Raw genomic sequence first — 12,208 nt, forward strand, 5'->3', positions numbered from 1 at the left:
ATCACCACAGACTCGTGTGTCTTCAGCAAATCTCCACTATTCCAGACAGTCCATCACATTCTGGAGAATTAGCATACATTAGCAAATGCACAAAGGGTCAGAGTGAGGTAAGAGTGAGGTCAGAGTGAGTTGAGGTCAGAGTGAGAGAGGTGAGATGAGGTTGGGGTGTTTAAAGTTTTCTTTGCACATATTTGTAGGAGACACTGTACAGTAAATCACTGTTGTTACCATGTAACTACATTGTGACATATAATATCATGTAGTGCAGTGCTATTTGCTCAGTAGCATAAAACTGGTTCTAGTTGGTTGGCACTTTGTTTCTAAGAACGTTACTCTGTAATAATTGGCGTTGTTACATTTATTATTAGTGTATTACCCTGTTCTTAATAATATGGTTAAAGTTACTGCAGCCGTTGCATTCCTAATTAGTCCCACTGCATATTGGGACTAAAATACCATCATTCATTTTAATTTGAATAACTTCAAAGGAGTTTTTCCTCATTCTCTTAGCGAGAGAACCTGTCCAGCAGAGCCGTGGTTGGTTTGAGGAAGTGTTAGCTGTCATTGAACTCACTGTGTGTCTCTCTTCTCTTCAACTCTCTCCACACTCTTTAGGATTCAGCTGATAGGCACTCATTCAGTTAATTCATCAAAGTGTACGGGAGATGTGACATCTGGGACATGAACTTCAGAAAAGAAAACCAGGAAAAGCTCCCCCTAATGCGCTCTGCCTGCCCCTGCCCACTGTTAGTCCCATATAGCAGCTCACGTGCATCACGTGCGTTGGACAGCACATGCTCTCCAGCTCACGTGCACTTATATGACATGATAATTCACTATATGCAGTAAACCTGGTTAACCTGTGGCTTACACAGATGTTGCTGGGGAAATGATAACAAATCATGGATGATATTTACATAGCTGACAGAAGGCCATGAATACACACACACACACACGCGCACACACACACACACACACACACACACACACACACACACACACACACACACACACACACACACACACACACACACACACTGCATTTGTTTGACAAAGAAAGGAAAACAAAAGACCCTCCCCCCCAACCCCCCACTGAAAACAAACAAACAAACCAACCCGGACTGGGAATTACCAAGAACCCCACGCGTTCCCGCCCAGAGAAAACATTTTGGAAATAATTGCTTTTTTCATTTGTTTCTTACTTTATGAGACCTCGCTGAAGTGTGTCCCTGAACACCAAACTTCAATAAATGATCACATATCTTGATGCTGCTACCCTCACCGCACAGCCTGTAGAAGATGAAGGACACAGCCTTCCTCACTCTTATGACGGCATCTCACGTGGACTGAGACCTTCACCCAGACTGGGTTCTTTGGCTCAAGCAGGGTTAATCCAAACTCCATCTGAATTAGAAAAAAAAAAAAACATTTGCATTCTAATTGCAATGTTTTCTAAACTTTCAGCCTAAAATGAACAATCCAGGAAGGGTTTTTCAAAGGAGCAGATGAGGTCAGTTCACTAAGTTATGCTAAGGGTATAGACCCATTCTTGCTGCAGGAATTTAAAGGTTAGTTAACATTTCCAGTACTTCTTGCTGGAAGGACCAGAGAAGGAATAAAATACATGAAAAAAATGTGAATTTCTAGCATCACCAGGAACACAATAGACATGTTGCTTAGGAAATAAAGTGTCTAATATCAAAAAACTCAAGTTAGGCCACTAAATATTAAAGCCAGTTTAGCAAATTGGAAGCAAAAAAATCAGCAGCTTTAATGCTAATTACATCTTGAGCAGTCAGGTCTGATTTGTGACTTAATTCTTCTTCCTTCTTTCTCCAGACATCCGTGAAAGTGGGAGTCCCAAGCCTGTGATGGTCTTCATTCACGGCGGGTCATACATGGAGGGAACAGGGAATATTTTTGACGGTAGCATCTTGGCCAGTTACGGCAACGTCATCGTCATAACCCTCAACTACAGGCTGGGGGTTCTGGGTAAGTGTCCACATCTTGTTTCCTTCCTTCACAGTCGGAGCACTTCAGACTTAGAGTGGAGCTGAAGTGGTGTAGAAGTGGCGTTTGTTCTTAAGCAAGAATATTTTGCTGTTAGCTTTTCACCGATGTTGCGCGCTTTATTGTCCTGTGACATGTAGGGATGTTCAGATCGCAGCAGATTGTGCAGACGTGGAGCAGGCTTGCAGCAGACCTGTTGGGCTGATAGGGAATGATGCTCGTAGCACAGCTAACAGCCAGGCGCTGTGATCTCAGCATCATCCTCATAATCAGACTGTAGAAGCCCATATCTTATGCTCAGTTTCAGAGCAGGTGATCATTAGTAATGGAGGTAAAATAGAACTACTTCAATTTTATATTTATATCTGCGTGCTACTGCTTTGGGCTGTCTGGGCCAGATAGGGGCAAGTATGCAGTTTTTGCTGTTGTAAGGACATGTGGCTGAAGTGGATGATATGAGAGGATTTCCCCAGCACCCAGGATGAGTGTGCAGGTAAGTGTAACATCCCAGTAACCTTCCACAGCTTGTTCCTGTCTAAGCGGTTCACTAGGGCCTCGTGGCTCACGGCTGCCTGCACTGGAAGCTGAGTGTAAAGGGCACGGCTATGGTAACAATAACTCCATTGGAGTGAGACTGGAAATACACAGCATGTGCTGTATTTCTCAGTCCTGTTGAAAAACCTGTGAACTAATATGTGATCAATTCCTGTTTCCCTTGAGGCTTTTGTTCTTTCTGTTCTTTCTAACAAAGACCTTTGATCTGTTTATTACAGTAATTACTTCTACGTGTGTTGGGTACAGGTGGTTTTATAGGACACGGCAGTTGAAATTGCTAAATATTTTTGATCTATTTTGTCCCTCTGCTGGTATCATTCCACACACCCGTGCTCCTGCGCTGGTATCACTCCACACACCCGTGCTCCAGCTCTGGTATCACTCCACACACCCGTGCTCCAGCGCTGGTATCACTCCACACACCCGTGCTCCAGCGCTGATATCACTCCACACACCCGTGCTCCAGGGCTGATATCACTCCACACACCCGTGCTCCAGGGCTGGTATCACTCCACACACCCGTGCTCCAGGGCTGGTATCACTCCACACACCCGTGCTCCAGCGCTGGTATCACTCCACACACCCGTGCTCCAGCGCTGGTATCACTCCACACACCCGTGCTCCAGCGCTGGTATCACTCCACACAGCCGTGCTCCTGTGCTGGTATCACTCCACACACCCGTGCTCCAGCGCTGGTATCAATCCACACACCCGTGCTCCAGCGCTGATATCACTCCACACACCCGTGCTCCAGGGCTGATATCACTCCACACACCCGTGCTCCAGGGCTGGTATCACTCCACACACCCGTGTTCCAGTGACCCGGCAGCTCTACTGAACTGCTCTCATACCTTTGTGATTCATATTTAGCTTTTTGCGTGTCCTGTGATCAAGTGCGGTCAGAACATGTCCTGCGATGCTTGTGTTGTAATTCTGGTGTTTGGTCTCCATCCCCATTGTTGTGGGGAGTGGACAGTGCCGTGGAGGACACTAATGAGCCGAGGTGCGGCTGGCCTGTGTGTACGTCGTTATCATTTGTGTTTGGGATTTATGGAGTAAGTCATAATCATCATGCTGTTCTATATAAAACTCTTCTCTGGCATATCATCAGAGCCGCATAAGGTCCTGTTCCACAGATCTCCACCGTAGCTGCGTTCCTGGCAGAGGTGCTGCTCGCCCCGATACTCTTCCTCAACAAAATTGATTTGCCATGTTTTCCCAGAGGAGTCTTCTCCAAATATCCTCAAAACTGATCAATAGATTGAAGCGGTTCATTTGTTTAAGGCTGGCCACACAACAGAGGAACTGTACACCCTGGGGAGCAATTAAACCACTAGCCAAAACTGGAGTACAGTGTGTACGCTCACTCCCAGTATCTTTTCACAAATCTACACTGAATGTGTCTGTTTCCGCCTAACCGAGTGTGAGGCACATGTGAAGTATCACCTGCTCTAACGGATGACCAAGAATAATACAGAAGAGCAAAGCTTTCATTCCCCTCACGGTACCTGACGGTGACACGTGTGTTTGTGTCCAAAGGCTCTGAGAGTGCATAAGCAGCCCATGCTGCAGTGCCTAGCTGGTGGAGAGTGTCTGGCCCCAGCATGGCCCATGGCGTGCAGCGTGCATGCTGCAGCGTGGCCCCAGCGTGGCCCCAGGGACCCAGCGTGGCCCCTGCATGGCCCCAGCGTGGCTGCAGCGTGGCCCCAGCGTGGCCCCTGCATGGCCCCAGCGTGGCCCCTGCATGGCCCCAGCGTGGCTGCAGCGTGGCCCAGGGCCCCAGCGTGGCTGCAACGTGGCCCCAGCGTGGCCCCAGGGACCCAGCGTGGCCCCAGCGTGGCCCCAGTGTGGCCCCAGCGTGGCCCCAGTGTGCCCCAGCGTGGCCCCAGTGTGCCCCAGGGACCCAGCGTGGCCCCAGGGTGGCCCCAGGGACCCAGCTTGGATGCAGCGTGGCCCCAGGGACCCAGCGTGGCTGCAGCGTGGCCCCAGCGTGGCCCCAGGGACTGTGTGCAGTGTGGTGGAGGCACAATCCCCTACTGCTTACTCGCTTTCCAAATCTTTTCCACTGGCGTTTGTTCTCCATGAAGTAATTGGCTCTGGTGTGTTCCTGTAATCATTCCAGGTGGCCTACACTGGATTTATTATTTTTCATGCTTATTAATTTCTTTTCCCTAGAAACATACCCCAGATTGTTCCGTTCGCTGTGCCCTGCTCATTCTCTGTATCTGCCTGTCTCTCTCTCCAGTGGCTGGAACGCTTCTCTTATATTTCTCTATACCTGTCTGTCTCTTGGTCTTTCTATCTCTCTCTTTCTGTCCTATCAGTGGGGAGGGGAGGGGTTGCCGTGGCTCTTTGGAGCAGCACGGCGGGATGTCTGACCCTGTTCTGTGTGCACTCTGGCAGAGAGATGCTCCTCTAAGGGTATTTAATCTTTTAACAACAGTTTAACTGCACCTCTGGATCTCTCCTGATCCTTTTCCTTAGCCACTAAATGGATTACGCTTAATAAATTCTTTTTTTTTAAGTCAATGGTCAAATATGGTCAATTTTTCAAGGTAATATAGTGTTCATAGGATAAGCATCTTCAGTCAGATAGCGTCTGCTGTAACCATAAACTGCACGTATAATGTGTTCTGTTTTATTACTAATGAGTGTCAGTTCCTTGTGTGGGAGGGGAGGCGTGTGGGTTTGAGTAGGCACTGCAGGCCAGGCTGACTGCAGCTGTAGTCGGTTAGGGTTAAGGTTAGGGGGTTGGCGGCTTAGTGTTAGGGGGTTAGGTTTAGGGTTGTGGGTTAGGGGTTGGGGGGTTGGACTTAGTGATTTAGGGTTAGTGAGATAGGGTTAGTGAGTTAGGGTTGAGAGTTAGGGGTTGGGGTTAGGGTTAGGATTCGAGGCAGGGTTGGGGGATTGGGGTTAGTGAGATAGGGTTAGTGAGTTAGGGTTGGGGGTTAGGGTTAAGAATCGGAGGTAGGGTTGGGGGTTGGGCTTAGTGATTTAGTATTAGTGAGATAGGGTTGGGGGATAATTTTAGGATGTTGGGTTGGGGTTAGTGATTTAGGGTTAGTGAGATAGGGTTAGGGTTAGGATTGGGGGATAGGGTTGGGGGTTTAGGGGGTTAGGGGGTAGGGTTGAGTGGTTGGGCTTAGTGATTTAGGATTAGTGAGATAGGGTTGGGGAGTTAAAGTTAGAGTTAGGGTGTGGGGTTGGGGTTAGTGATTTAGGGTTAGTGAGATAGGGTTAGGGTTAGGATTGGGGGATAGGGTTGGGGGTTTAGGGGGTTAAGGGGTAGGGTTAGGTGGTTATGGTTAGGGTCAGTGGTAGAGATGAGATGGGATGAGATTAGGAGGATAAGGGCCATCTGCCACCAGAGAGACAGTGAGCATTGCTACCTGAGGAGATTAGCATAGCCCATCATCAGTGTGTCCATCGCTACCTGAGGAGATTAGCCTAGCCTGTCCATTGCTAGCTGAGGAGATTAGCCTAGCCTGTCCATCGCTAGCTGAGGAGATTAGCCTAGCCCATCATCTGTGTCCATCGCTACCTTAGGAGATTAGCCTATCCTGTCCATTGCTAGCTGAGGAGATTAGCCTAGCCTGTCCATTGCTAGCTGAGGAGATTAGCCTAGCCTGTCCATTGCTAGCTGAGGAGATTAGCCTAGCCTGTCCATCTGCGCCCACACTTCCCAGTTCTGCCCTCTCCAGATCCTCACTCTCCCGCCTCTCCTGTTCTGGTGTCACTACCCCAGTCCTTCAGCTCAGATCTCGGGACCAGCTGTGGAGTCACAGGCACTGATGGGTCCCCTGGCTGCACTGGCTACAGGGTTTGATTACGTATCATCAGTGTGGTCAGAAATGGCACAGAAATGTGAGTTTGTGGGCGAGTTCTCTCTCAGTGTCACACGTAAGTGTCGAGAGCTTCTCTCATCTCCGTCGACCGTGTCCCGCTGTCCTGCTCGCCTGTCTGCAGGACTGCTGTAAGTAATGGCTTTATTAAGGAGCCCCTTATCTGATTTGGGAGGGTGGAGGGAATCATTTGTGTGGTTCCTGTATCAGGACCCTGGCTGGGAAATTGCACTGGAAGTCGTGTTTCATGTGTAGCTTCTGTAATTTATGGCGTTGAGCCTGCAGGAGTTATCTCAGAGCAGGGCGCTGCCCGTCACCATGACCACCCTTACTTCTGGCCCAGCTGAAGCATCCATTTTATCCGCCGACAGCAGCTGCAGTGAAGGGAGAGGCAGGTGGGGGGAGGGGGGCAGATGGATGGATACACATTGAAGCATCTATCTCTGCCATGAAACCAGGGATTAGACTGGCCCAACTCCTGGGCATCGCCACGGAGACCAACTGCCACTGTGGATGATCTAGGTGCTTACCGGGATTCACACTGCGATGTTGCTTCTGCCTGGGGAAAACAGATGGATATGTTTAACACCTTAGAAATGAACTACACAAGAGGCTCAAAGCCAGCAAGAGTGAGGGACAACGAAGCAGCAGTAGGAAACATGAAAGGGGCGACCTTTGCCCTTTCCCCTTTGGTGGGTTTTTGGTTTTTTTTGCACAGTTCAAATCTTCACACTAGTGACTCTTAACCATACACACTGGTGAACCCTAACCCTACACACAGAAGCCTAACCATTCACACTGGTGAACCCTAACCCTTCACACTGGTGACCCCTAACCTTTCACACTGGTGAACCCTAACCCTTCACACTGGTGAACCATAACCCTTCACACTGGTGAACCCTAACCCTTCACACTGGTGACCCCTAACCTTTCACACTGGTGAACCCTAACCCTACACACAGAAGCCTAACCCTTCACACTGGTGACCCCTAACCTTTCACACTGGTGAACCCTAACCCTTCACACTGGTGAACCCTAACCCTTCACACTGGTGACCCCTAACCTTTCACACTGGTGAACCCTAACCCTTCACACTGGTGACCCCTAACCTTTCACACTGGTGAACCATAACCCTTCACACCGGTGAACCCTAACCCTTCACACTGGTGAACCATAACCCTTCACACTGGTGAACCCTAGCCCTGTGTCTGCTGCCTTGAGTGAATGGTTTTCACACTGTTGAAAACGGCGATCATCTTCTTTGTTAGTGTATACACGGAGCGTTCTTTACCCAGCAGTTACTCCTGCTGACGTGACACCTTGTGTCAGCTTGGTGTTCCTTTAACTTGAGCCACTTTTAGAGGTGGACGTGCCTCCCGCTGGGAACCAGATGCCCTTCGACTGGGCTGGTCAGCACTTTTAGCCCCCCTGCCCCCTCGCAATCCTGGCAAGCTGTGTCATTTAATCATGCAGGGATTGTTTCCCCTCCACCTGAGGTTAACATTAGTGAGCACATAGCCATGGAAGACCTTAGCACTGTCCCTGAGTGTAAGAATAAACAGACCATTCACATATCCCGTCCCAGGCCCTCAGGGTTGTATCATTCCACACCGCACCCGGTCTGGAAGTGGGAGATAACTAAAATAATCGCTTAGTGCTTTCAAGGGGACAAAGTGTAGTGCCTCCTTGGGCCAGAGCGCTAGGACACTCGTCCACTGCTGGAGTCTCTCCATCACAGAGAACCTGCATTTGTAAACAGACTCTTTGACATGTGGTGAAACTTATCCCTCTGTGTCACAGGAAGCTACTGATTTTACTGGAAACGACGGATTTCGCCCGTTTGCGCTGCCTGTCCACACTTAGCACGTGTGATTACCGAAGGGTGTGATGAACACGTGCCACAAAACCTTGAAGCTGTTCATCAAAGCATTATAACGTGCCTCGGTCCTCCATGTTGGGCCATTTATTATTCTTGTGCAGAGGAGATCACAGCTGTAAATTGTTCACCATCACAATTAATCATGGAGTCGTAAGCAGATCCAGATTCATAACCGTGGTCACCAGCTTGGAGCTGCTGGCTTCTTGAAATCTTGCAGGACCATGACCAGTGGAGTGTTGAAGACACGTCTTTGCATTCTGCAAAGGGCAAATTCTGCATTTTTTGTTGTAATGTTGTGTAATAATATTTTAATGTAAATATTTACCATGCCATCATTTTTGTTTTCTAGTTCCTTCCTAGTTAAAAAAGGCAGTTAATCCTGCTATTTTCTTGCAGTTAATCCTGCAGTTCAGATTCGGTTTAGTTCACTTACAGAATTTCCACTGCTTGTCACTGTTTGCACTTTAAAGTCTTATCAAGTTTCACTTTAATATTTTTCTACAGTGCATGTACACCAGTCAGGACAGGAAGGTTTTCATTTTGTTCTGCTGGAATAATAACAAAGCTGAAATGAGTCTAACATTTAGATAGTGTCTCATCCACTGTGTTTGCAGAGAAAGTTATGAGCACATAGGTTGATTTGCATGTTGAAATTACTGCCCAATCATATTGCATCCTGCTGCATTCAATTACATGAATCATCATTAATAGGAACATTTAATCATCGATATTAATCACTCCAATTAGAGCTAATTTCCCCCCTCTCAGATGGCATGGTAGAACGCTGCTGTATTTGCAGGGCTGTAATCATCCTTCTTCCATCTTGAATCCGCTTGGCTGGATCGTCTTTTCTTCACCTCCTTCCCTCTTCTCCGCCTCTCCCACTTTATTCTTTTTCTGATCAAGTTCCTTACAGTCACAGGGTGACCTGTAGTTAATTAGATTAATGTGCTCTGAAAGCTATCCTTGGGCTGCAGGTCTGTTTGGCCTGTCACCCCCAACACACACACACACACACACACACACACACACACACATGTATCCTCTGTGCTGTCGATCAGCAGCCAGACACAGAGCAGTCATCTGGTAGTGGTGGTGTTTGTGCCTGTGTGTGTGTGTTTGTGTGTGTGTGTCAGGGCCACACACATCAGGGGGGCTTCCCCATAGGGTGTGGGGCCATAGGAGCAATAGTGGCCATTTTTACACACTGGCCTTCGAACTCCACAAACTGTCCCCTAGAGAAGCAAGAGCAGATCGGGTGATGGAGAGCCGAACAAGTGGAAAAGAAGAAAAACGAAGGGAAGACCTGCTTTTACACGAGAGAGGAGACGTCCTGCTTTTACACGAGAGAGGAGACATCCTGCTTTTACACGAGAGAGGAGACATCCTGCTTGTACACGAGAGAGGAGATGTCCTGCTTGTACACTAGAAGAGACGTCCTGCTTGTACACGAGAGAGGAGACGTCCTGCTTTTACACGAGAGAGGAGACGTCCTGCTTTTACACGAGAGAGGAGACGTCCTGCTTTTACACGAGAGAGATGTCCTGCTTTTACACGAGAGAGGAGACGTCCTGCTTGTACACGAGAGAGGAGACGTCCTGCTTGTACACGAGAGAGGAGACGTCCTGCTTGTACACGAGAGAGGAGACGTCCTGATTTTACACGAGAGAGGAGACGTCCTGCTTTTACACGAGAGAGGAGACGTCCTGCTTTTACACGAGAGAGATGTCCTGCTTTTACACGAGAGAGGAGACGTCCTGCTTGTACACGAGAGAGGAGACGTCCTGCTTGTACACGAGAGAGGAGACGTCCTGATTTTACACGAGAGAGGAGACGTCCTGCTTGTACACGAGAGAGAAGACGTCCTGCTTGTACACGAGAGAGGAGACGTCCTGCTTTTACTCAAGAGAGGAGACGTCCTGCTTGTACACTAGAAGAGATGTCCTGCTTGTACACGAGAGAGGAGACGTCCTGCTTGTACACGAGAGAGAAGACGTCCTGCTTGTACACGAGAGAGGAGACGTCCTGCTTGTACACGAGAGAGGAGACGTCCTGCTTGTACACGAGAGAGGAGACGTCCTGCTTGTACAGTGTTCTGTTTAACTGGGAAGAGAGGCTTGATTATGTGGCCATGGCAACACTGTCTCAACTACATAACGTACGTCTCATTTGTGCTCTTCCAGTGTCCCAGTGTCATCCTGCTGTCAGCTTCACCCTACTGTACATCCCATGATGCTCCTGTAGGGAGTATAATCAACACTGTGTGACGTGTCTGTTCAGTGGGAGCATCACACTGTCGAATCGGAGCTGTGACGACAGGCCTGTCCACACACTTACCAGCAGGAGGAGGGGATGGAGGAGGTGATGGGGTTGGAGGAGGGGATGGAGGAGGTGAAGGGGTTGGAGGAGGGGATGGAGGAGGTGAAGGGATGGAGGAGGTGAAGGGGTCTCCGTCGGGTCTCCACAACAGCCGAGGGCGTCAACCAGGCCATTTGATCACACACACACATGCACCCAGAGATGTGTATACACACACACACACGTGCAGGCTCACACACAAGGCATGATATATACTTGCACAAATACTCAGAGAGACACACAAACACATGCATGCATGCATACAAGGTGTGATACACACACACAAACAAACTTGCAGACAGCCTGAAGCACACACAAGGCGTGACACATGTGCGATACGCGCGTCAGACGCACACGTGCACGCTCGTGTACAGGAGAGACCCAACGTTACAGCTGATGGTTTGTTTTGGCAGTCTTTTAGAGATCATTAATTGCGCAGAATGGAAAACATTAACTGGGAGGATGTTCTCCTGGTTTTGCAAGGTTGAACTGAGTAAAGAGATTAATGGCACGGAATGAGCATTACGGATTGAGATTCAGCGCTCGCGAAGCAAGCCGTGATGGTTGAAGGTCTGGGTTTATGGTGTCATAAAATTGCTGGAATGGGTTATCAGTCCTGCCGCTAGCTTCAGACAGTGCACGTCTGGGTTCTTGGAAGTGCTGGTGCACATTATTGAAGTTATTGAAGTTATTTTTGAAAAAAAAACTTGGGCAATATGATTTTTTTTTTGTAATCTCAAGATTTTGTTCCAGAAAGAATGGAACTGAATTAGTAGCGTGCAGACATTGTCTGGTATCACAGCAGAAGTAGTAGAAAATGTGTGGTATCAGAGTTTGGTGGATCAGAACTTCATTGAGGGTTCTGCATCTGCTTCTGTTTTGCTGACTGTGCTGTGATGCTGAAACAAGGTCTGCTCACTAGTAGCCGTAGAAACAGGAGCTCTCTGGGTGCGTCTACTTTACCTGCCATCTTGCAGTCACAGACGTTCGATATCCGCTGGTCCAGGTGTGTTCTGGAATTCAAATGTGTGTTTCTTTACATCATCTTCCCTTCCTCTGTTTACTCCAACTGTGACATTCTTAACTGCACACACCACCTGCAGTATCGCATGCATATGTAATAACACATTGTGATGATGCTACGGGACATTGTAATAATGCTGTAATAACTCAGCAACTGGTGAGGAGTCTCAGAAGCGTCTCTGCCCCCCTGCGCACGGGCTCAGTAAAAATGGGCTGCTCCAGCATCGACTCATATATTTTAACCCCATCCACGTGCCCGGCTGTATTAATCATGGTAATCCAATTATATGCAACTTTACCGTATGTCTGCGCTTAATGTCACGAGGCAAATCCAGCGCTGGAACGTGGTGCTGAGTTAATTGGCTTTTATCCATGCGGAGCGTGTAAGTCATCCGCTCACCTAAAGCGGCAGGGTTAGCCGTCGGATTTGCCGCGCTCGTCTGCGCTCGTCAGGAGTCGTGGGCCCGGCTGGTGCCGCCGGCTCCGTGGTGTCACCTGTCAGAGTATAGGCGCGGCAGGCGTTCACAGGCCCCGGGGAAGC

General features: G+C 48.7%; 1 protein-coding gene across 8 annotated transcripts in view; it reads left to right on the plus strand.

Moving 5' to 3' along the window:
• The window catches only part of nlgn1 (neuroligin 1), a 191,744-nt gene that overhangs the window by 88,994 nt on the left and 90,542 nt on the right, over positions 1–12,208 (plus strand). For all 8 annotated transcript variants that reach the window (XM_077023400.1, XM_077023402.1, XM_077023395.1 and 5 more), the window contains one exon: positions 1,840–1,992. In XM_077023400.1, coding sequence (XP_076879515.1) covers positions 1,840–1,992 — 153 coding nt within the window. The remainder of the gene's footprint in view (positions 1–1,839; positions 1,993–12,208) is intronic.

Source organism: Brachyhypopomus gauderio, chromosome 12, assembly GCF_052324685.1.
Source record: "Brachyhypopomus gauderio isolate BG-103 chromosome 12, BGAUD_0.2, whole genome shotgun sequence".
Classification (NCBI taxonomy): Eukaryota; Metazoa; Chordata; class Actinopteri; order Gymnotiformes; family Hypopomidae; genus Brachyhypopomus; species Brachyhypopomus gauderio.